General features: G+C 53.3%; 1 protein-coding gene and 1 long non-coding RNA gene across 5 annotated transcripts; one reads left to right on the forward strand and one right to left on the reverse strand.

Moving 5' to 3' along the window:
- Positions 1–5,219: 5,219 nt before the first annotated feature.
- On the reverse strand, positions 5,220–18,600 carry ASPHD2 (aspartate beta-hydroxylase domain containing 2). Of its 4 annotated transcripts, none has more exons than XM_072953047.1 (5): positions 18,571–18,600; positions 18,069–18,211; positions 12,676–13,765; positions 7,466–7,579; positions 5,220–6,943 (listed from the first exon to the last, which is right to left on the reverse strand). In XM_072953047.1, exons 3-5 carry the CDS (start codon positions 13,481–13,483, stop codon positions 6,834–6,836), a joined length of 1,032 nt encoding a protein of 343 aa, XP_072809148.1. In that variant the 5' UTR covers positions 13,484–13,765; positions 18,069–18,211; positions 18,571–18,600; the 3' UTR covers positions 5,220–6,833. The 4 variants fall into 4 exon arrangements, with proteins under 4 accessions (XP_072809148.1, XP_072809149.1, XP_072809147.1 ...); XM_072953048.1 differs by lacking the exon at positions 18,571–18,600 and adding an exon at positions 18,478–18,551; XM_072953046.1 differs by lacking the exon at positions 18,571–18,600 and having other exon boundaries at positions 18,069–18,328.
- Positions 7,133–7,985, forward strand: LOC140690901 (uncharacterized). Its single transcript, XR_012066249.1, has 2 exons — positions 7,133–7,288; positions 7,439–7,985. It is a non-coding gene; the product is annotated as an uncharacterized lncRNA (long non-coding RNA).
- Positions 18,601–24,193: the final 5,593 nt, after the last annotated feature.

Here is a 24,193-nt window from a genome sequence, read left to right on the forward strand (position 1 = left end):
TCACGTCCAGTGAACAGAATGTGGCCCTGACCTCCCAGCGCAGGTACCCCATCCTGGCTGCCAGCTCTCTGGGTTCCCCTGTTCTGGGGAGAAGCTGACATTCACACAGCCCTACGGGTCAGGGTCTCCTACCGACGCCACGTGAGGGAGCCTCCCTCCACGCAGGTACCCAGCCCCGGTCACTTCAGAGGGCTCAGCCCCTGCCAACATCTGCCTAACCTAAGAAACAGCCAGAGCCGTCAAGCTGAGCCCCTTCTGAGTTCCTCGCTTTCAGCAAGTGTGGGAGATGATAAATGTGTGTGGCTTTAAGCCACTCCTGGGGTAATTTGTCACACGGCAACAGGTAATGAATAATACACTTGCAAGCCTGCATCTCATCCACTGAACTAGGTTCCTTTCCACTTTGACATAGGGGCCCTGCGGCCCAGTGCTCGACAAAGCGTCAGCCTGAGGTCCCAGCGACCCCCTTCCCCACCGTGGAGACCTGGGCTGCACAACTAAGGGAGGAACTGCAAGTGCGCCCCCACCTTTCAGTTTCCGGTTGACACCAGAGTGCCACGGTCATCCAAGGGCCATAGCCTCCACCAGGGCGCGGTGAACACCGGGGACCCGGGAGGAGGGAGAGGGAGTGAAAGGCTCCGCCTGGGGTCAGTCCCCGCAGCAGCTGCCACCTGTGAGCTGTGAGGGAACAGTTCCCGCAGCGTGATTACCAGTGGCAGTCAGATCCCCGCTGGGAAGGGCTCTCTGCTCCCTGTGGGGACGTGAGCCGCATCAGACTGCCTCCCGCTGGAGGGAGCACCCCGGCTCACGGCTCTTGTCACCTTGACAGAATAGCACGGGGAGACTGGGCCCTGGATGCAGTCACCCTCTCGGGTGTCTCTCTTCAGTGTTTAACCCTCATGGTGGTCCCTCCCAGCAGGGCTGAGATGCTTCCACCCCCAGCCGCTGCGACTGCACTCCTGACGCCCAGCCCGCAGTGAGGGGAGGGCGGCTGCCTCTCACGTGTGTCCATCCTCACATCAGGCCACAGCTCCTGCATCACGGGCCCAACGGTGGCCCCCAAAGGTTCCAACTCGGTCCTGTGAGCGTCACTTCACGTGACCAACGTTTGGCAGGTGTGATTAAGACTCTTGAGATGCAAGTTCTCCAAGTGCCATCACAAGTGCGCTCACGAGGGAGGCAGAGGGAGATTATTCATGTGAGAGGAGGCGACGTGAGGATGGAGAGGCACAGCACAAGCTGAGGGACGCTGCGGCCACCAGATGCCAGAAGAGGCCAGGGACGGACCCTGCCCCAGAGCCTCCGAAGGGACCACGACTCTGTCAGCACACTGATTTCAGTCCAGTGAAACCAGTTTTGGACTTCCAGCCTCCCAAAGGGCAAAAGAATGAGGTCTGTTGTTTTAAGCCCTCAAGTTTGTAGTCGTTTGTCACAGCGGCCACAGGAAACTAACACCCCCACGCTGCAAACTTGCGTGTCCTGGCAGCTCCAAGCCCCTGTCGTTCAGCAGTGCGGTGCCAGGGAGCACGGGCAGGGGGAGACGGGGGCGCACCACGAAGGACCCTGCAAGGCTGCCGGGCGCTGGGTGGTGGGGAGCCTTTACACAGAGGAGTGACTCGATTTGTTTCTCACTGGAAACATCACTGGCTCTCAGATGGGTGAGAAGGAAGGCAGGAATGGAAGCCCTCAGGAGGCTGTGGTTGTCTGGGCGGGAGGGGCTCCTGGCCTGGAGTGGGGAGGGGGGAGCAACAGGACCACAGAGAGAAATGGGCAGATCTGAGGACTACGTGGGCAACTGGACGCGCCAGCACTCGGGGCAGAGAGAGGATGGAGAACACGAGGCAGAGCCCTACTCGGAAGGAGTCCATCGTAAGCAGGAAACGATGGCCGATACTCTTGAACTGCAGGCAACACCAGCGTCTGTTCACGCCCTCCCACCACACACACGTGTACACACACACGCCTGCCCCCGCCTTCACCGTGGTCTTGTCCTGGGAAAAGAGCAGCAGGAGGGGAAGTCCCCTGTCCCCTGCCACTGGGCCGCTGGGGAGGGCAGGATGTAAGATCAACACTTGTCATCTGAGCTCAGGGGAAAATAAGATACCCTGGATCTTTTCTCAACATGGTCCTTGAATTTGGGAGGCTTAAGGTGAAGATTCTAAGGGCTTCAAGGGGGAAAAAGGACACTTCCTCTCTGTTTATTTTAAATGTCTGAACCTGAAACGAGCTGTATTTCTCCGGGGAACAAAATCCTGAGTGCCTTTTGAGTCATGTCAAGAGTCAAGAAGAGGCCGTTTCAAGATTGCCCGCGCGCGCTCAGGTCCAAGCCGAGAGCCAGCCCCTCGCTGCCCCGCCTTCCTGCTCAGCTGGCCTGAGGGCTCCCAGGGCAGGGTGTGGGGGCCTGACGCAGGGCGGGGAGCGGGGCTGCGAGAGGGCACTGAGACGGGCCATCTCCATCTCCACCTCCATCTCCCTTGCCAGTGGGGAGGTAGAGGGCGTGTCCACACTCTCCAGCCCGCCCCAGCTGGTTCCCGATGCTGCAGGACCATGTGTCAGAGACCTGGGTTCAAATCGCAGCTCTGGGACTTAGTGCTGTGGAAATTGGGCCACGTTAATTTAATTCTCTGAACCTCAGTATCTTCTTTAAAATGGAGAGGAAAGGCTGTGTATGTAAAAATCTGGCATACTCTGGACTCGCAGAGAGTGGGGCTCAGAGTGTGTCCTCAGAGGGCCAGTGGCCTGGGGGAGTCTCTGCGCACCATGGAGAGAGGCCTGAACGAATGCCCAGAGTTCAAAAGACTGAGGATGCCGAGCTGGGAGCTGGGGCACCTGGCATCTATTTGCAGCTCGTCCTCCAGCACCACGACCTGGTTCACATCCTCTGCACTCTGAGTCTATGTCGTCCCGTATTGAGTGGGCACACGGTCCCTGCCTGGCCCGGCGGGGCCGCAAGCATGGTGGGGTGGTTACAGACGCAAAGGAATCTCCCCGAGGGCACGAGGAGGAAGCACATTCACCCTGAATCCGGGGTGGCTAAGCCGGCGAAGTGGGAAATGTGGGGAAGGGCAGGTAATCCAAAGTGAGGACCAACGTGAGTGCCCAGGAAGGAGGTGGAAAGTCAGTCACTTCTGCGTGTTGCCTCCTGCCACCTAATGCTACAATCGGCTCGCGCATTTTCACTGCCATCTGTCAGCAGCCCTGAAACTACGGCCTTCCTCTGTCCTGTTCCCTGTGTTTACATCTGGTTAGCAAGATCTGGTGGGGCATGTCCGTGTTGTGGGGAGGTGCTGGCTGCAGCGGGGCATGACGGTCCGTGAAAACAGCGTTTTGTGCTTAACCTTCACTTCTCCTATTTACATTTTAAAACATGTAAGGAGCATTTCCCATCCACCCACAACTTGACATAGTATTATCTTACTCAAACCTCCCTTTAAGCCTGTGAGAGGAGGCACGAGGCCCGCTTTGTAGAGGAAGCTCACAGAGTGGACTTGGGCATTTAGTAGCAGCAAACAGAAACCACGAGTCAAACTCGACTTAATCAAAAGGGAGTTTCTTGGCTCCTGCAACTGGAAAGTCCAGAGGCAGGGCCGGTTCCAGGCAAAGCTGTATTTAGGACTCGGATGCTCTCCACAGGGTGGGACCTGCTTTCCTCTGTGGGTTTCCCCCTCAGACTTTCTTCACACTGGATCCCCCACTCCCAACCCCATGGAAAGCTGCCTTGCTTTCTCAATGGTCCCAGGAAAGAACCGGGACCACACGTGACCAGCCCTGACCCCATCTCTGAGTACCCAGGAGTTCAGAAGGCTCTGACCGGTCAGGCGCCCTGCCCTGCAGCCGAGGTTGGGTCAGTCCTGGAAACACAAGGACTAAGAAGGGGAACGTTACGGTCTTGCAAGAGACTCATCAAAGCACTGCTGGAGGAGTGTTAAAAACAGTGTCCGTCCCCTAGAGACCAGCGTCACACAGGGTGCAGTGCAGCCTCTACCCTCCAGCTGGCTGGTCTCAAAAGCCTTGCCGTTCTTGCTACCCAGAGCAGCGACCCTCAGCCCCAGCTACACATCAGAGTCAGGCCAGGAAATGAGTCGAAATAAATACCAAGACCAGGGCAAAGAAACGAGATGCTTTGGGGGCAGAGCGTGGCATCAGTATTTCTCCAAAGCTCTCCGGGTGACTGTGCCGTGCAGCCGAAGTCCGGCACCAGCGAATGAGGACGACCCCCCCCTCCCCCGGCACACACTGTAGGGTGATCGAGGCTACAAGTGCGGCCACGGTCACGAAAGGAGGGCTCCGAACCCAGGCAATCTTGGTGACTGCGGGGGACGATGAGCGGGTGCCTGGGAGACTGGGGATGTGACCCTGTCAAACCAAGTAACCGGTCTGGCCTTGCAGCTGAGGCAGGCTACCTCCGGATGGAGGGCAGGGCTTCCCACGTGGAGCTGGGCGGCCGTGCTGGCTCCCCCCTCACCGTGAGCATCCCTGGCCGCAACGTGTGAATCACTTTAGCAGCTGCCCGGCTGGCAGCACACACTTCAGGGGAGTGAGAAACACGCCGCCCCGGGCGAGCGCCCTTCCCTTCTGCTTGCTGCAGCAAGTGGGCTGGCTGCGAACACGCCCGGCGGCCAGGCTGCTCCAGGCCACCAGAGTCCCCTGCCCTTCTTCTAGGACAAGGGGGAAAATTCAAAACCTAGCTATTGAGGGCCCTGCTTCCCCCGCTGAACTTAGACACAGACACTGGAAAGAAGCCACAGCTCCCCTGGCCACCAGTACCACTGACTGTGTTCATCCGTCTCTTCCTCACCCGTCCTTCCTCCTCACCCATTTCTCTACAACTGCTCAGAACCCCTGCTACATCACAAAGGCTTCATGTGTCAGGCACTGCCTCCACAGAGGAGGAGACCGAGGCTCCCAGAGGCCCCGAGACTTGCTCAAGGTCACATGGGGGCGACTTCCTGGCACTGAGTCCTGATGCACAGTCCTTGCTCTTTGCCCAGAGTGACACCTGCAGTTCCCGAACACGCCATGGATCTGCTCCTTTCCCCCACCTCACGCCCACTACTCAGCATGCCACCTTGCTTCACTGACTGTCCGTGATCACCGTCAGGGGCCCGCCTGTCTCTGCCACATGATCCAGAAACCAAGAGCCTCAAAGTCACACGAGTGCCCCGCTCAGACCTTCTGCCCAGGTCACGCCTCCTCTCCAACAGATCACTTTACTCTGGTTTTCAGCAAGATCTTTTATTTATCTCCTGTTCCCCAACCACGTCGCACGCGCACAGGCAGCCAGGTGCCTGTGCGGGCTGTTGGTTTTGTAAACGCAGAGCAGTCAGTACGTAGAGAAATCATGCACCTCAGTGATTCTTTGACAAGAAACTTAATGAGTAAAAAGACTTCGGGTGTGTTCGAAATGTCTGCCCTTTCCTGCATTCTGATCACTGAAAAATATCTGTGTAGAAATTTTACTCAAATGCAGACACGTTTTCTTTGCACATTTGCTAGTAACTCCCTGGTGCGTCTCAGACCGTGTTCACTTCTGACGGTTGTTCCTCCCAGAAGCTGCTGGTTTCTGTCCGGAGAGAAACACTGGATCTGGACCTGTGATAAGTGTGTTCCAGACCGTTCCACGGCTTTATAAACCTGACTGCCATAACACGTTATTCAAAAAAGGCATCTCTAAATACGGCTCGAGGTGACTCTTTCATACACCGGCTCCCAAGGGGCCATTTCTAGACTTATCGTCTCAAACTGGCCATGTCCTTCCCAGGAAACCAAAAAACCAGTGCCACGACCGTGGGTCCTTCGGGCTGGTAGGTCCCCGCCGTGTCCTCACACACACACACTGGCGTAGGTGGCCCTCACTGGGCCCACACCCTCGTGCGGTGACAGAGACACAGGGCCAACTCTTCCACGATCTCTGAGCCCAGCGCTGGAACATTTATGTACAGACGAATAAATGGAAAATCATAGAAACAGAACTCCAAAGCAAAACAGACACTTTGGTCGGGTCTATGATTCCAGTTTTGCCAGAGAGAGGCTTTCCCGGAACATCACTGGGTGGGTGAGGTCTCACCCAACCGCGGCTCATCGCCGGGGACCCAGAACAGCTCAGGCGGGGGTCTTCCAGGCCCGCTTTGGCAGTGGGGCTTCTGTAGGCAGTGAGGTAACAAGTCACACATTCTACGGCTGGTCCGACGGAGCCCCAGCCCCAGCCCGGTCGGAAGCGACGTTTACAGAAAAGCCTCCAGTCCCACAAGCCCGATGCGCTTTGCCACCAGGGACCTGGCGGGGTGTGGGGTGAGGTCAGCGATGGTGAGTCTGCCCTGCCCCGACCGGGCCGCCCTGCCAGTGAAGCTGGCCAGGGACGGTGGCCACAGCCGACCCCGGGTGACTGGCGGCAGCAGAGGCTGAGTTCTCCAGCCTCTCCGGTTTGCAGTTTTTCTGTTTTGTTTTTGTTTTAAGACGACCACGAGAAGTTGTACGCTATCACATTCAGACAGATAACCGTTTGGCGACTCTACTTCGGAGTGCTGACAAAACCAGGTAGCAGCATGACACGGACAACAGGGACACTGCGCCTCCGGCCACAGAGCAGAGTAATGCGCCACTAGGCAGAAAGGAACCGCAGAGCAAATGACTGGGAGGAAAAGAATCTAAGGAAATACAAGCTGGAAATTTCCCGTTTTCAATAATCAAAGGGAAGAGGGACCCAACATGAAAAAAAATTTGCAAGTAAGAGCTTCCGTTGAGGCAGGTTTGTGAGGACAGAAACCACGGCGGGGGCTGGGCCGCACCCAGCCCCACGGCCCCTCTCGCCGACTCCAGCAAGGGCAGCGCTCTCATCGTCCCGGAGCAAAGATGAAATCCAGGGCCTGCCGTTCGGCCGCTGCGACGTTTGGATGCCACAGGTCCACCATGAAAACCACCCGTGGGCCATCCTCCGCTGAACCTGGGGGGAGGGTGGCGAGAGAGGAGAGGTTCAAACCACCCGGGGCCAGGACCCACGCAGAGCGGCACCCGCACGGCCGGCTCTCAGGAGGGGACCCGGCCTGTCCCTTAGCACAGATCGCAAGACAACCACCTCCTGATCTCATAATCAGCAGTGTTAACAGAAGGCTCCAGAAGGTTCTGAGCAGAATGCAGGAGAGGAAGTGGGCAGAGGGAAGGAGGGGAGAAAGAGCGGTGGGTGGAGCGCAGACGGTTTTTAGGGCAGTGAAGCTACTCCGTAAGATCCTGCCACGGTGGACGCAGTTGATAACAACGTGTCAAAACTGGCCCATCAGTCATAGCAGAGGTACCACACGGATGGAATGCAAGATGTCAATGAAAGTGGAAACTGTATGGGGGGGGTCATGTGAAGGGGCAGACTCTGTACTTTCTGCTCAGTTTTTCTGGCAACCAGAAACTGCTCTAAAAATAAGGTTTCTGATTTTGTTTTCTAAAGGTGGCATCAGGAACAGCGGACACCCACCTTCGTGGAACGCGGTGTGCAGGAAAGAGTCATCGAAGAGGAGGCAGCGGCCCTCTGCCCAGCACTGGGGCTCCCCGCCCACCACCAGCTCACAGCCACTTGGAGTCTTCAGACCTTTGGAGGGGGGGGGAGAGGCAGAGGAAAGAGAATGAAGGAGGGCAGAGCAGGGACGCGGGAAGTCGGGTGGCTGGCTTTGGAGAGAGCTCCCAGCTTCCGAAGCACCGCCTCCCGCCTCGCCCCTCGGGAGCCCTGTTTGGGGGTGAGTTGGACAGGACAGACACAGACTGTACCCCTGGGTCCTCACTGTGCTCCCTGGAAAAACCCATCCCTCCACGGGCCTGATCTGCTCTGGGCCACGGATTCCGCTGGTTAGAGCGCGGACTGGGGCTTGCACCACACCTCTGAGTCTCCTGAAGCCCAACCATGGGGCCCTCAGAAATTGAGGGAGGCCGGGTTCAGAGCCCCGCCTGGCCCAACAGGCAGGGGCTACCTCCACTGAGATTAAAGATGCAAAGACTCACACGCCGCCCTCCTCTTTGGGTCCCAACCTCTAAAGCCATCGTGAGACCCAAGGATGGCACCTTCTCAGCCTAAGTTCCCCCAGCCTCGTTCTGGGGGAGCAGAAGACTCCCCTGAGGAAATGCTGGCGCTCCGAGAGGAAACAGACTGCCCCCTTCGCAAGAAGCCGTACGTTCAAAATGCAAGTGGGGGTCCGATGCTCAGGTGCACAACCCTGGAAAGGGGGTCTGGCTGAAGTGCTGCTGTGTGTGCATTTCACACTCCCATCTCCAACCCAAGGGAGGGTCTGAAGGAACGTGTGGCCCCGGCACTACATGGTCGTCCTAAATGAAGGCACCAGCGCAGCCATCTAACCGACTCAGAAGAGGTTGGGGTGGCCTGACAGAAACCTCTCCGAAAGGCCTGACCCGGGAGGCAGCAGGGCCCCAGGAGAGGGGCTGGGGTAGCAGTGTTCTCATCTGTCCTCAGTGACTCCCCCGACAACTGACCCTGGGCCAGTCGGCACCCCTGTCTGATTTCATGTCCCTCACGACACACAACACAGCCTTCTCTCTAACAGCCAGAGTATTTAATACACCCTCTCAACCAGAAATGGATGGTTCCAGGGAGCATGTATGGAGTAAGAATTCAAACAGAGGCCACATGGCAGGATAGAGGACTTGGGGTCAGAAGACTGACTCTGACCCTTATGTGCTGGGTGACTTTGAGCAAGTCACTCAACCTCTCTGAGCCATAGCCTGCTCGTCTGTAAAGAGGGGACAGTGGCATGCTTGCCTTCCAAGGCTGCATGACCACCATCCTGGCTACAATAACTGAAGACTCACTGTGAGCAGGTTTGAGTTAAATAAACATTTTACAGACATCACTTCACACACTTTTCCAGATGGAGCAACTGAGCTTTAGAGAAGTTAACTGACCTGCTGGAAGTCACTACTTAGTTCTGCAGGAACTGAGATTTGAACCTGAATCTGGCTCCAAAGAACAGGCTCTTCTAACCGTTCACTGGCCCGGATGGAGAGCGCCCACGGCCACATCTTTTCATGTGTGCTTTCACTGGTTGGTTTGGGTGGAGAAGGCCTGCAGGGACAGTCACTCAGGGTTTAGAAAGAAGCTCCCCTTTCTCTGGGCCACGAAATGATTCACTGCCACGTGCCACGGTACAAGAGAAAAATGGCCTGGCTCGCTGGCTTCACAGCCCCCTGCTGCCTCTCCTCCGCCTCCCCTGCACTCTGCTCCAGCCTTCCGGAGGCCCACCCTCCCTGCCTGTTGCCTGTTGCAAACCAGCTTAGTGGGCAGAAACGGTCAATGCTCCTCCAAATGCGGGGTAGGGGGTATAGCTCAGTGGTACAGTGTGTGCTTGGCATGCACGAGGTCCTGGGTTCTATCCCCAGTACCTCCATTTAAAAAAAAAAGCCCCCCCTAATAAAGCATTCTGGTGGCCCTTGGGAACAGGCCCCATGCACGGCCTTGGCCAGTCCTATATCCACAGGCTCCTCTGGCTTAGGGCTTGCAGCTTTGTCCCCACCACCCACTGCAGGAGGCGCAGGTTGGGTGCGGAGGGGGATCTGCCCACCGGCAGCCCCACCTCAGGAGGCTGGCAGCTGGTACTCGGGGTTGGCAAGGCAGACACAAGCTGAACCACGCATTTCACTCACCAGACAGCAGAGAAATCCAACAATATACTCATGAAAGGGAAATCAGTCTAATTTGCTTATTTCATGAGAATTGGAGCACATGCACCTTCATCCATCCTTTCCTGAGGGTCGGCCACTTGGACAGGTACCTGCCTCCCCGGTAACACCTGCCTAGGTAGTTTCAGAGGTTGTTCCCTGGAGGCTTGTGGCAGTGGCTCGGGACATTCTGGCCATACATGATGCTGAGTGACAGCTGGCCCACAACTGTCACGTGGTCCTGTGGGGAGGGGAGGCTGAGTGACGCTGTCCCTAGAGGAAGCTCAGAGCAGACCTCTGCCAGCGTGCGCCACACGGAGAGGATGCAGCCGTGAGGAGGGACAGCGCCCCCAGTCTCCACGCAGACAGAGGCAGGAAAGGAGGCCTGGGTTGACACGTCAAGGGCACAGTTCTGGAACCGCAGGTGCCTCCTGCGGCAGCCAGGTAACTGGCAGAGGTGTGGTCTCTGGCACGTACCAGGCCTGCCCACTCTGACCTCATTCTCTGGGCACGCCCTCTGTCAACACACAGGGTCACGGGAGTCTCACACCCCTCTGTCTCCTTCCTGGGTGGATCCGGACATGGACACCACGGAGCGAACCCAACCTTGGCGCTCGCCCCAGCCTCGGGGAACAGCCCCACACCAGAGGGATGCCTTCCAACACCGCCTGCTGTCCAGGGTGACACGGCTGACCCAGTTTCCCTGGTGAGGAGGAACTCGCTGGGCCAGGAGGGGAATGACAGGTCATAAAGAGGCCCACGTAGGCATGTTTTACATACACACACACACACACACACGCGCGCGCATGTACGCCGCACAGACACACCACAGGCATGAACACCCAGGAGGCAGATCCACCAGCACATCCTACTCAACACACCTGCCTGGAATTCGACCACATCAACCTCACATGCCCTTCCCCACCTGTCATTCTGAAGCTTTTTAAAAACGCACAAGGAAAACCTTTGAAAGAACAGCACTGCTCTCCGCTGCCCACAGCCTCAATTCTTCTCAGCCTGGCAGCGGGGCCTCTGCAGTCTGCTCCCACCCACCTGCCCAGGCTCAGCCCCCACCAGCAGGCTCCCTGGCGAGCCCAGACCTGGCACCCCCACCCCACCCTGGCGGTCCCAGGGAGCCCTCAGGGGCAGACCCATCTCCCCAGAGTGCCCACCTGCAGCCCCTGCATCCTCGGAGCTAGCATACGCCCTGGTGCCTCGCACAGAGATTTTACTGATCGTGATCACCACTTAGACAATCATCTCATCTCTTAGATTAACCACAGCCCCTTTAACTGGCTGCCCCTCACCTGCCCAGTACTTTACACACACTGCATACTTCTAATTGTCCAAACAGCCCCCCCGGTAGATATTACTCCCACTTTAGGGAGGAGAAGACTGAGGCGCAGAGTTTCAGGTCCTGCCGAAGGTCCCTCGGCAGGTGGGGCTAAGCTGGGACCCGACTCCAGGTGCCTCCCAGGTCCGCTACTTTCCCTGTGATTCCCGAGGGCAGAGACTATGTCTTAGTTTTCACACTGCCCAGCACAGCATTTGACCATAAAAGCTCCTCGAATACCATTTCCCGAGAGCTGTCAGAGGCCAGGCACCGTGTCAAGCTGCCATGGAAGATACTATTTTATTTACACCTCTCAACGTTCCTGTAAGTGCAGTCTCCCCATTTTACAGACACAGTTACTGCCCAGACTCTCACAGCTGACCACGAAGCCAGGCTCCTTCCTCCAGAGCCCCTCCCCTGTCCTGCTTTTACTCTTAAAATACTCAAGTGTCAATTGCTCAAATCTAGTAGTTCTTTTTTTTTTTTTTTAAAGCACTGAAGCCTGGTGTCCAAGCCACATCTTATTCAGAATCCCCAAAGAGAGCGAGTGGGAGGAGCAGAGGGGCTAGAGGGCCGGGGTGGCGGGTTCAGGTCCCCTACAGAGCGTGGTTATGAACCCCTGCTCCTGCCTACACTGGGGCTCCCCGTGTCCTCTCCCTCCGTTCCCAAGCTGGCGCGGCCACGTTGCAAACTTCCAAAGCTGGACCTTGCCGAGGCTCTCGGCAGCTGCTCTAGCCTGGGATGCTAACCAGTGGTGCCGTTGCCCTGGTAACCAGCATGTTATCACGACTCACCAGGAAGGAGGCATTTGAGGGAACTAATATCCCTCTTCACCAAGTCGTTTTGCAGCCCACTTTTATCAGCTGCTCACTCTACCAGGCTCTGTATGAACAAATGCTTTACAACACATGTTATCTTACCAGACCCACAACATAATTCTGTGAAATGATCTTTTTATCTCCACTTTCCAAATGCAACTGAGGCCCAGAGAGGTGAAGTGACTTGCCCAAAGTGACACAGCCAGCTGCTGGTGGGGCCAGGATGCAAACACAGGAGGCCTGACTCCAGACCCCTGTTCTCAAAACCACTGCGACACGCACTATACACATCACCAACTTCCTGAGAACCCAAGTAAAATCAACTCAACACCAAGCATCACTTCATCCCTGGTGATCAGAAGGCACCTGGGTATCTCCCAGCCTCCTCGACGGCACTGCAGACCTCGGTAATCATCCCAGAAGCCTTGGGCTCCAGATCTACCCTGTCCGGTACAGTGGCCACTTTGCCGTATGTGAGAATTTAAATTTAGACTAAAAATCAAGCTCCTTAGTTGCACCAGCCACGTTGCGAGCACTCGGCAGCTACACGCGGCTGGTGGCTCCCGTATCGGACAGTGCGGATGGGCCCATTCCCACCACTGCAGTCAGTCAGTTCCTTTGGACAGAGCTTCTGTCACAAATTAGGTTCATACTGATCACACGTTTCCTTTCTGTCTCAATCTCTGCTGTGCCGACGTGGTTTACGTGTGACCCATTGATTTTTGATCACAGCACAGGAAGCACGTGAAAAGCCGCATGCTGGCTACTGAGCTGCCGTGGTGCCTGGACTCCCGTCTGGCGGGCAAGCCGTCCTGCGAACAGCACGTGCCACAAGACCCCGTCCCAGGATACCCCGTCCCTACGACCTACCTAAGTGGCATCGGATGCGAATGTTGGTGGGTCCGTAGTGCTCCGTGATCACGGTGCCGGGGCTCAGCACGGAGATGCACGCGTTCCCAAAAACATTGTTCCCAATACAGGTCCGAAGGCTTCCAAGCAAGCGGTACGTCCGTGGGCACTTCCTGCAGTTCCGGGGGACGCAAACCCCCTGATTGACCAAGTAAAAGGTGATCCACTCCCCGCTGGGGGTGCTGTTCATTTTCCAGCCCTGCGGGAGGCTGCAGTTTGAGAAGGCTTTGTAGAGGGTCTCGAACTCGCACAGGATGGTCTGGAAGTTGCGCTCCAGCAGCTCCACGTCGTGCTTCTGCGCGTCGCGGGCGAAGTAGGGCGTGGTGGGGAGGTCGGGCAGGAAGAAGACCTCGGGCTTCTGGATGGAGGGCCGGCTGCTGAGGTAGCGGCCCTGCTCGCGGACGCCCTTGTGGATGCGGCCCATGCCGGCCCAGGAGTAGCGCTTGGCGTACTCCTGCAGGTTGTGGTACAGCTTCTGGTTGAGGCCGTCACTGTGGCTGCAGCGCACGCACTCGGGGGACTGGCAGTAGGCGAAGCCGTTCTGCAGCCCGCCGGCGTCCGGGCCCTGCATCAGCGCGTTGACGGCCGCGTAGGGCCGCGGCTGCTCCCTGCCCACGTGGTAACAGTACCACACGAACAGAACCAGCAGGCAGGCCACGGTGACCACGGCCGTGGTGTCACAGTCCCGCACGGACTGGATGCCGGTGGCGATGCAGTCCCTCAGGCCGTCCAGCGACCAGCTCCAGGCCACCAGCCACTCAAGCGACATTTTGGGGTGGGGGGATGGCCGATGGGGGTCTGCGGCAAGGTCAGCCAGTCAGTCCTCGGGGATCCTGGCAGCACCCTCACCGTGCAGGTTAGCGCGGGGGGCGAGGGGCGGCTGGGGCAGGGGGAGGCATGGCTGTCTCTCGGGTCCTGCCATTGACAAACGCCTGCGCCCACCACTCCGCTCCCAGTAAAAGTCACTGCGGGCAGGGCCGAAGGAGCTGCCTTGGGTCACATGAGCAAGCAGGGTTGGTCACTGTGAAATGATTTCTCAGGCAGTCCAAACCTGGGATGAAAAAGAAAAGAACCAGCATAAATGTTTACACCTGGAGAAGTCTTCAACTGGAAAAGCCCCAGGTCATTTAGTAAGGCCTTTGTTGGAAGGTGACACACTTCTCAACCCTGTACCTTCTTCCCCGCATTTTACCACCATCCTCATTTCCCGAAAGGCCAGGAGTGTTTAAGCTGCATCAAATACTGTGTGATAATGATAGTCGTTCCATCTATTTTGTGTCATCCTTAGGCGGGACTGTTATCCCTATTTTACAGATGGGGAAACTGAGGCTCAGAGAGGTCCTAAAACTCACCCTAGTTCACACAGCTAGGCAGGGACACAGACCCCATCTCATTTCAAAGCAAAGTCTACCCACTTTGCTATAGTCTTTCCTACTAGGAATGTAATGCTTATTCTCCTTAAAACTCTGCAGCTTTTATTAAAGAGAAATTTGGATTCAAAAGTATCTTAAAGATGGCAAAGGAACTTAAAACTGCACATCCTCCAGTTTACTCTCTCTTTTCACAGCACTTCATTCTCATTTAATCTCTCCTGCCCTTCTGACACAGGTTGGGCTTAAATCAAGCTGGAGAAGGAAGTGGGCTCCCTGGGGCCACACCCATGGCTGACACGGGGCACTTTCTGTCTGCTCGCTTGGGAGTCTACCTACTGGCCTCGTCCGCAGGGTTATGAAAGTGAAATGATGGACGGAATGAAGATAGAAGCCCTTTCTGGTCTCTGACTGTCTCCAGAACAGACAGAAGTGCTTTGCCTCCTATCTTGCTGATGCTTTGGGCCAGTGTCTAGCACTCTGAGTCTCCTAATAACCTAAAACGCGATCAGAGCCCAGCTGTCTCATTGCCTGAGTCTAAAAAACCCCAGCCGTGTTTCCCAGCTGAAACTCTTTGTCCATTCTGCTTTTTTAATCTGATGAGGACAGCCAGGTCTACGTTCTGCTACAAGTGTAATACATCCTCTCACCTCGCCGAGCAGGACAATTCAGAAATTTCCTTTTGCACTGTACCTTCTCTCTTCTCTCTCAGGAATATGAGAAGGCAACTAACAAAACAGGAAAGCTGTACCCTCCCCTTTCACCGGGGACTAAATTTGCCCTGAAAACTCTTGCAACGTAGCAGAGAGATTAAGAACCCACACTGGGCAGGTCACTCCCTTCTCTAAGCCTTGGTTTGCTCATCTGTGAGATGGGGTGATGCTCTTCTTACTGGATGAAGGGGAATGAGTGGATTTAAAGCACTTAATGATCATATCATGGCGATGGTTTGGTGTGTGCCGGCTATGACGCGTGACATCCCATCCCCACTGGCCAGCAGACCAAAGATGGGTCATCAGGAAAAGGTGTCTCAGGATAGAGAATTCCAATGACAAAGGTAAAGCCTGGACTCTCCTGATGCCATACATCTCAAGTGTTTTTTGTTATTTTTTTGTCCCCAGACATGCAGAGCTAAAACCGAAAGGGAAACCTTAGGCGCTCCTTAACTGCCTACTTACATCTTCCCAGCTTAGGTTCAATAAAGAGAATCGCTTGACTATAATATTTAGTAAGTCAAAAACACACATGCTGAATATTCATGGACATTTTTTATGTTTCTAGGAAAAATACAAGAGTGGGGAGGTTAGAAGCAAAAATTTTTTCCTTACATGTTCTCCATTTCTTTGCAGACTGGGGAGGAGAAAGGCTGGGCCCCAAAGGATGGAAACAGACCCCCACCCCCCACCCCAGTGGCTCCAGTTCAGCTGTTTCCTCTTGAGAAAAAGGGAAAGAAAATCTGGATGAAAGGTGTTTTGTTTGCAAGCCATCTCCCAAACAGAACCCCAGGATTCTTGAAATTCAGTGTGAAACTATCATCGGCGTGATTAACAAGCACTTTTACTAAAAGGGTTTTCCCCCATCACTGAGCTAAAGCCCTAATTGGAACTTTGAAACTGAGTTTCCCAGGAGGACAGCTTTTTCTCAAACGTTCTAAGAGTGAGATGATGATAATTTAACAAACACCTGTTAAGTGTTAGGTCCCATCAGCCCTGCTTAAAGTGGAAGTCAGTCAAAATGAAGACCCAGAGGAGCGGGTAGACGAAGAGGGAATCGCTCCATTGGACAATCATTCCGCTTACCCACTCCTCAGGGAAGCCTCATCTCTACAATGCCAGCCATGAACGCTCTCTCAACTGAGCTATAAACCAAAGGCAGCAAAAGATCCTGATGCCCTGAACTCCAGCTTTGGACCCTGCTCACAAGATCACAAACAGCACTGAGAGCTGAAGGAAGGACTTTTCGTACCTGTCACTTTATTTTCAGCCAAACTCTGCTGGCAGGTCCCTGTGTCCAGAGGTGGATTAACAAGCTCACAGCTGAAATGTGGCACTAAATTTAAACCGTTACCTTTGCAAGGTGATTGGCAGTTTAACAAGCACTGGTTCAAACATCTGACCCTCAAAGCGTCCAAAGAGGAGCCCCCAGCCCTCCAGCTGGGAGGGCATGAATTCTGCCCCCTCCACTCCCACCCCCACCCCTTATCTCGGAGACCACAGTTACTTCCTGCTTCCTTTACAGATCCGTTCCATGTCTGTCCTCATTAGGGATGGGGACATCTCATTGCAGCTCTGCACTTTAATAACATGCAACTCCAGCTCTTAAAAGTCAACCAGCTCTGGGGAACAGGGTCTGAATTCATGGCCAATTTTTGGTGAGCAAATTCTATCAGGTATAACTTCTGATACAATGAACACCTTGGGGAACAGACTCATAGCTGTAACCTGATTAATCCAGTTCACATTAGCAGTCCAAGAGGCAGCCAGTGCTAAAGAGCTTCTGGTCGCTTTCAGGGTACCGTATGGCCAGGCCACCTGAGAAGCTTCCCCAAGGGGCAGGGCAGCTCTGGGTAAGGTGTGTGAGGCATGTGCGAAGCCCCCCAGGAGCCTGAGAGCTGCCCCGGGTCCAGCACTCCCCTGGGGGGAACCGGAGACCTTTTCTCCTCACTTTCTTGGCCAGCTTTTCCAGTATCCACCCACTCAGGAGAGTGGGGGAAAGAGGGAGGATACAGGATAGGTTAACACAGATGGTGACCACCAGGAGGTGGGGGTGGGGGATGGAAAGGAGAGTATTGACAGAAAAAGTGGGCGATTAGGGAAGGAGGCTTATGGTGATAACTAATGGGACAGTGGAGGGTCTCCACGCGAAACGGGAAGTGGGTGATAACAGGGATGGGGGAGGGGAGAGCAAGCAAGGGAAAGGACCTAAGAGGATGGCCACCGAGGAGGGTGATGGGGGTACAGGGTGTTAACACAGTGCAGAGGGTCGCGATGGGGCAAAAGGAGGAGAAGGGTGATGCCTGGGCCGGGATCACTGCCGAGGCGGCGGCGCTCAGCACGTAGGGAGCGCTGGGCAGCGGAGCCCCTCGGCCGAGCCGGGATGTGGGGCGCTGAGCATCCTCAGCGGCCGCGCCGCCGGGCGTGCGGACCGCGGGCCTGCAGCCGCCCGGCCCCCGCCTCCTCCCCCTTCCCGCGGGGTCGGCCCGGCCGCGCCGCCCTCGCGCCCCGCAGCCCCGGGAGACGCCGCTTACCTGCGCCCGGGTGCGCGGGCGGCAGGGGCGGCCGCTGGAGCCCGGGTGACGCCGCCGCCCGAGGGCGCGGACGCGCGGACGCCCCCTGCCCGCGCCGCGGAGCCACCGCCCGGCCACTGCCCGGCCCACGCCGCCGGAGCCCGAGCAGAGCCGGTACCCCGCGGGTGCCGACGCCGCGCTGCGCTCCGCGGGGACCACAACTCCCACAATGCCGCGCGCGGCCGGGCGGCGCGGGGAGGGGGCGCGGGCGGGGCGGGGCGGGGCCGGTGCGGGGCGGCCTGGGGGCGGGCTCGCGACCCTCAGCGCCCAGCGAGCGCGGGGTCACCAGGGGCCGGGATCGCGCCCCCCGCCGGCGTGGCTTCTGCGGGCGCGGCCGTGGCCCCGAGCAGGGAGACGCACCGCCCGCCCAGCCCGAGGGCGCGCGCAGGCGGGAGGGCGTTGGGTATTTCATTAAGTCCGGCGTGCATTAATTCATTCGCTCCTGGCTCTCCCTCTGTGCCTGTCAGTTCCCCTCCCTTCGTCCCTCTCCCAGTCTCTGGCTCTCTGAGTCTCTCCCTCCTACACTTCCTCCTTTCCTTCTCTTTCACTTTCCCTCCCTGTTCTTTCCTCCTTCACTTCCTCTTGCCCGGACACCCTCCTTTCCTTTATGCATTGATTCATCGAACACTTATAAGGCCTCTCGGGCGAGGAATGAAACCGCACATCAAACAGGATCCTTCGTCTCATGGAAGACTCACTCGTTCGATACAGATGATTACTGAGCAACCTCTCTGGGGCTGGCCCTGTGCTCTGTGGCGAGCAGTTCAGACATGGCGCCTGCCCGCAGGGAGCCACCGTCTAGTCAGGAGTTGACGATGCCCAAGTCATCACAGGTACAGATCTACCATCACCGGCCAGGCAGAGTGGTACCAAGAGAAAGTACAGGACAGGATGAGAGTGTGACAAGGGGGCCATGCGGGGCTGGGGGCCCCAGGGAGGCCTCTCTGAGCACATGATGTTGGAACTAAGGCCTGTGGGAGACTAAGTTAATGTGGCGGTGAGTTAAGAGCTCCAGGGGAACTACGCATGAGGAGGGGGTTCTTGGAACATGACGTGGGATGGCCAGCCCACAATCCCACAGTCCATCTGTTCTGTCCCAGAACCCACCTCTCCCTGTCCCTGAATCCACCTTGCCTCTGTCCCAGAACCTTCCTCTCACCGCTGTCCCAGAATGCCCCTGGTCCTTGTCCTAGAACCCACCTCTACCATGTCCCAGAACCCATCTCTCCCTGTCCCAGGAACCACCTCACCTTTGTCCTGGAACCTGTCTCTACAATGTCCCAGAACCCTCCTCTCACCCCCGTTCCAGAATCTACCTGCTCTCTGTCCCAGAACCCACTCTATTGTAGCTCAGAATCCACATCTACTGTGGCCCAGAATCTACCTTTACCATGTCCTAAAATCCACTTCATCCCTGTCATCTCTCCCCTTTTCTTAAGACCAAAGGAGGAAGAACAGTTTTTTCTCTTTTATTCACGTAAAATAAACCAAAATGCATACATCGAGAAACCATACAATGTATCCTGATTTGCACCAAGTGTGGGTAAACGGACACAGGCATCAGACTTAGAAACAGTAAACAAGACGCATCTTTTCACTGCCAGCCTCAGAGTGGCTGACCTGGGTAGGGTGGAGAAGGTGGGAGGGCATTTGGTGTCTCTCCCTTGCAGAAAGTTGCTCAAATTTAGACTTTTCCAAAGACACTTATCTATTCAGTCACTGCGTGACACTGATGACAGTGGAAAAGAGCCTTCACGCAGTTGTAAATGTGTGTTCCATTACTGGACTACGTCATCTGTAGTACATTATGAATTAATATTGTCTATAAATCTTATAATTACCTTTGACCAGTGCAGTTAGATGGCTCTGTACTTGTGGAGAATATTTGTCTGTTCAGTGGCAATGTTACCATATACATGTTTTGCTAATCCTGCTTGCATTCCTTCTTCTGGGAGACCCTGGGAGGTGAATTCCCCGGGGAAAAGAGTATCTGGGCCTTCCAGAGGGGGCTTTTGGGTGAAAGCTCCAGATAAATTGTCGCTGCGCTAATGGAGGAGTTGAGATCCAGGCCAAGTGCACATAAATTGCCTGTCTTCAGCTTGGCTGCCACCCGCATCCTCCTCCTCTCCCTGTATTCTCTAGGGCAGCCGCTCCCGACCCACTCTGAGGCTGCACAAACTATCATTACGCCGTCTCCTACACTTGCGGGGTCCACCCAACTCCCTCCTCCAACAGCTGGAGTCACCAGGGGTCCAGAGAGGAAACATGCCTTGCTCCACCAAGGCCACAGCAAGTCAGCAGGGGACTGTGTAAATCCTCGAGAACGTACTTGATGGGTGCATGAAAAAGACTGACACAGTCACTTCGTAGAGCAATTTGGCAGTATTTGTTAAAACAACAACAACAAATATGTATACCCTTAGAACCAACAATTTCACTACTCTGTATCTAGCCTAGAGGAATTCTAAAGTAGATAAAGGAATAGTTATGTTTTTTGTGTTATATAATACTGTGCAGCTATTAAAAGGGAAGAGAGCTAGATATATTTATAACAATATGGATAAAGCTCCTGAATAAATAATAGTGCAAAAAAAGTAGAATTATACTTGCAGTGTAATTTCATCTCCATAATACACAAATACACAACACGAAACGTTCTTCTGTAGTTTCTGTGGATATATACACACACAGTTACGCAAAAGCAGGAGGTAAACGCTGGAAGAATACTGTAGTGTGGTCCCCTTTTTAAAACCGAAGACGTTACAATGTTTATAATATAAAGAATATCCCTCGGAGGAAGCAACATCAGGGGAGGTCAGGAAGGAGTGAGAATTGGACACAGTGAACAAAAGGAATTCCAGCATCTTCTGTTACTGTTTTAATTTCACTTAATATTTTCAAAAGGATTTAAATGCTCCTGGAACAAAAAGCAAAAAGGACTAATGAGCTGCTAGGACTATCCCTCTCCTCTGGCCCTTAACCACCGGGTTCCCATTCCTTGAGACAATCATTATCACCAATTTCTTATGCGTTTTTTTCTGGGAAAGTGCTGTGTGTTTGCAAACATACAGAAGTATTTTAACTTTCAAAAAGGAAAAGACAAGGATGCTCGCTCTCACGAATCCTACACTACCTTGTACTTGGCCTTCTCACCAGTGCAATAAGGCAAGAAAAAGAAATAGGAGTTGGGTAAAAATAATAATTTGGAATAGTAATTGGAAAACACTATGCATAGTAGCAACGAAACAAAACTGTAAAGAATTTAGGGATGAATTTCACTAAAATGAGGAAGATGAAAAAAGGAAAATAAAAATACTGAAGGGCAGAGAATAAATTGTGAATAATGACCATGTATGCAAAACTTCATGGACACAAAGAGACAACATCATAAAAATGTCGGTCTCCCTAAATGACCTATACAATTTAACTCAATTTTTATGAAAATCCCAATTTTTTATGTGCAAAAAGATAAATTGATCATAAAATTTACAGAGGAAAGCAAAGGGCTAAGGAAGCTAAAGACAAAATGAAATTACCTAATGAAAAACGAACAAAGGATGTGAGCAGGCAAGTCACACAAGAGGAAACACCAATGGCCAGGAAACAACTGGGAAAGTGCCCTGCCCATCACTCCCCATGAAAATGCCAACTAAAACCACAATGAGATGCCATTTTGCTTTCATCATGTGAGCAAAAATTGAAAGGCCAGTTGTTGTTAAGTGTTGGCGAGGCTGTGGGCCAACAGGTGCTCTTGTGCACTGCTGGTGGAGTATAAATTTGCACAACCACTCTGGCCATCTTGAGCAGTTTGAAAGTGTGCACACCCCACCCCCCAATCTTGCCACTCCGCTTCCTGGTATACGCTCCAGGGCACCCCCTTTCAAACTGGGGGTTCCACTGATGGTGGTAGAACTGATAGAGTGAGTCATGACCACGATTTTAAAACCGTGAAATAGAATAAATTCCAGCCAAAATTATGAGAGTGTTTCTGAAAGTGTCCTAAGAGAACTGTGTGTTTGTGGGCATGTGGGTGCTATTCTGGGTCCCAGCGTAAAATGCATTTCTGATAGTGGGTGGAGTCAGGAAAGTTTGATAGCCTTTGCCCTAGAGAAATTTTCAGAATGGGACATGGATAGGAGTGTACATTGCAACATTTTGTGAAAAATTGGAGGCCACAAACATTCCTCAAGAGGAAAATGCACAGATCAATTCACAGAAAGGAAGAGGATACAGCAGTTAAAGTGGTAGAGACAGAGCTAAATGTTTCAACATGGATCAGTCTCCAAAATGCAATGCTGTGGGGTAAAGTGCATACTTGGAATGCATTGGTAGAGTGTATACTTAGCATGCACAAGGTCCTGAATTCAATCCCTAGTACCTCCATTAAAAAAAAAAAAAAGGTTGAGCTGGAAAAGGAAACTGCAGAATGGCGTGTATAGCATAGTACTAACGAAAAGTATGAACTCTTGCAAACAATACAATATACTGTTTAGGGAATACATATATATATACACACAATATATATGTTACATATGCATGCATACATACATATATAGTCAGGAAAAATGTATATGTTAATGTATGTATGAATAGTAAAAATCTTGCATGGGGACAATTAATGCAAATTCAGGCTAGAGATTATTCCTGGGGAGGGGGAGGGGGAGGGGCGGGGAGGTGGGAGCGGAGAGGAGGGGAAATAGGATTGGGGAGGGGCACATTAGGGGGGTGGGCTTTAACAATATTTTTAATATTTTATTCCTTTACAAAAACCGAAGCAACAAAGCAAAACATTTTGATTTGATGAAAGCAAGCGGCGGGTACATACATGCATGTCCGACCACTTCCTCTAAATGTTAGAAAGAGTACACAATTGTAAATTAGAAGAAGGCAGTTTGATTAGGTAAAATGACCTTTGTTTTTAAAGGTGGGAGTTGCAGGTTTCCGACAGGACTCGAGCTACTTGGAGATTTCCCAGAACAGCTGTTTGGACTGTGTTCCAACTGGGAGGTTCCCAGTGGCCCCTGTAGGGGCAACAGGAGAAAAGGGTCCAACAGAGTGGGTTTCGGAGCGGGGTGCACTTCTCTTAGTTACTTAGTTACTCTTTGTTACTTCCCCCTCAGCAGCCTGCTTTGCATTAGCTTTATGTACCCACCTTCTGTATTTGGGCAGTAAAAGATCCTAAGAATAAAATGTTTGTTTAAAAAAAAAAAGTTTGGAAACCATTGTCCTACCCCTAATAAAAGCTGGGAAGCTTTGCTCTGGGCAGTGTCAGGATAAGTGTGAGTCAGAAATCCTAGGGAATGAGTTTGCAAATCTCTCCAAATGGCTTTATGACACTGGATGACACACTTTGGTTGGTTAGCATATACAGAGGAGTAATTCTATCTGTCCAGAAAGCAGAGCCCCACTTCCGCGTTATCAGAGACTTAATGGGTTCCAAGAACAAATCTAAATCACCTTGAGCTGATCCAGAAAAGTGCTGCTAACATCTATTTAGCGTCTGAACAGACGGTGAACTTCCTGCTTACAGTGCAAATAGGTGGAACCAGACGTGAGCCCGCTGCTTGTGAAGCCCAGGGGAGCTTGCTTTATGCATCGGAGTCAGTGGATTAATTAGAACTTCTTTCCAAAGCCATCGCCTATTTCTGCCACTGTCTTCCCCTGGATCACCCTGCACTTGATCTGCTCCTCACCCTCATCTGGACCACTCTAGTCCTTCCAAATTCTCTAGAAGCTTTGGAATAGCTTTGACTAGTCATGGAAGGTAGGTTTGAGAACCTATCAGTCTTTGTGATGGCAAAACAGACCTTAGAAGCACGGCTGGGTTCATAAGATCTTTAAGTGAACCAACCCTCTACAAAACCTGGAATAAACAGACTTCAACCCCTAAATGAACCAGACTGTGTTTTGACAACATGCTTCATTTCCCACCTCGAAGAGCCTTTCTTGGTGGTAACAGATGATGACCGTCTTCGCATCCAGTTGGGGTTGATATTAAACTTATTTAACAACCAGTACACCATGGCAGCGGCCATCAGGATGGATACAGGCTATAAAAAACCAGCACGGCCACATCAATGCATACTGACCCCCATCAGCCTCAGACCAAGTGACACAGAAATCTCATCTTCATGGAATTCCATTCAGGCTGCCTCTGAGCTCAGGAGCAACGGATCTTAAAGCTCCCAGCTAGAATGGAGATGCAATCCCCCATTCCAAACCCACTTCTTCTACATTTCCAATAAAGGGAAGGTGTACTGCTTGTCAGCTACTTCTAAGCTCTGAGAAGTCACCTGGGGAAGACTATTTATTCTATTTATTTGACACAGAATTGTTCGACGTATACTCTGTGCTATGCCCACTGAATATACAGCGATGACTGAGTACTGGTGGCCTCTCCGTTCAATCCAGCACGAAGATACCTTCAGTGTGGTCTGCACAGGGCTTTTAAAAATTGTCAACCTTAAGGCAGAAGACCTAAATAGATATTTCTCCAAAGAAGACATCCAGAAGGCCAACAGGCACACGAAAACATGCTTAACATCGCTCATTGTGAGAGAAATGCAAAGCAAAACTGCAATGAGGTGTCACCTCGCACTGGTCAGAAGGGCCATCATTAAAAAGTTTACAAATAATAAATGTGGGAGAAGGTTTGGAGGAAAAGGAACCCTCCTATGCTGTTGGTAGGAATGTGAATTGGTGCAGCCACCATGCAGGACAATATGCAGGTTCCTTAAAAAACTAAAAATAGAGCTACCATATGATCTAGCAATTCCACGCATGGGCATACATCTAGAGAAAACTCTAATTCTAAAAGATACAT

The sequence above is a fragment of the Vicugna pacos genome, chromosome 32 (assembly GCF_048564905.1).
Source record: "Vicugna pacos chromosome 32, VicPac4, whole genome shotgun sequence".
NCBI lineage: Eukaryota > Metazoa > Chordata > Mammalia > Artiodactyla > Camelidae > Vicugna > Vicugna pacos.

What these genes read in the sequence shown, in the direction of transcription:
- ASPHD2 (XM_072953047.1), bottom strand. Translation starts at nt 13,483, where the DNA reads ATGTCGCTTGAGTGGCTGGTGGCCTGGAGCTGGTCGCTGGACGGCCTG. An exon ending in TCGCATCCGATGCCACTTAG is followed by an intron (nt 7,580 to 12,675) that starts GTAGGTCGTAGG and finishes CCCCCTCCAAAG; the next exon opens with GTCTGAAGACTCCAAGTGGC. An exon ending in GCACACCGCGTTCCACGAAG is followed by an intron (nt 6,944 to 7,465) that starts GTGGGTGTCCGC and finishes CCCTCCCCCCAG; the next exon opens with GTTCAGCGGAGGATGGCCCA.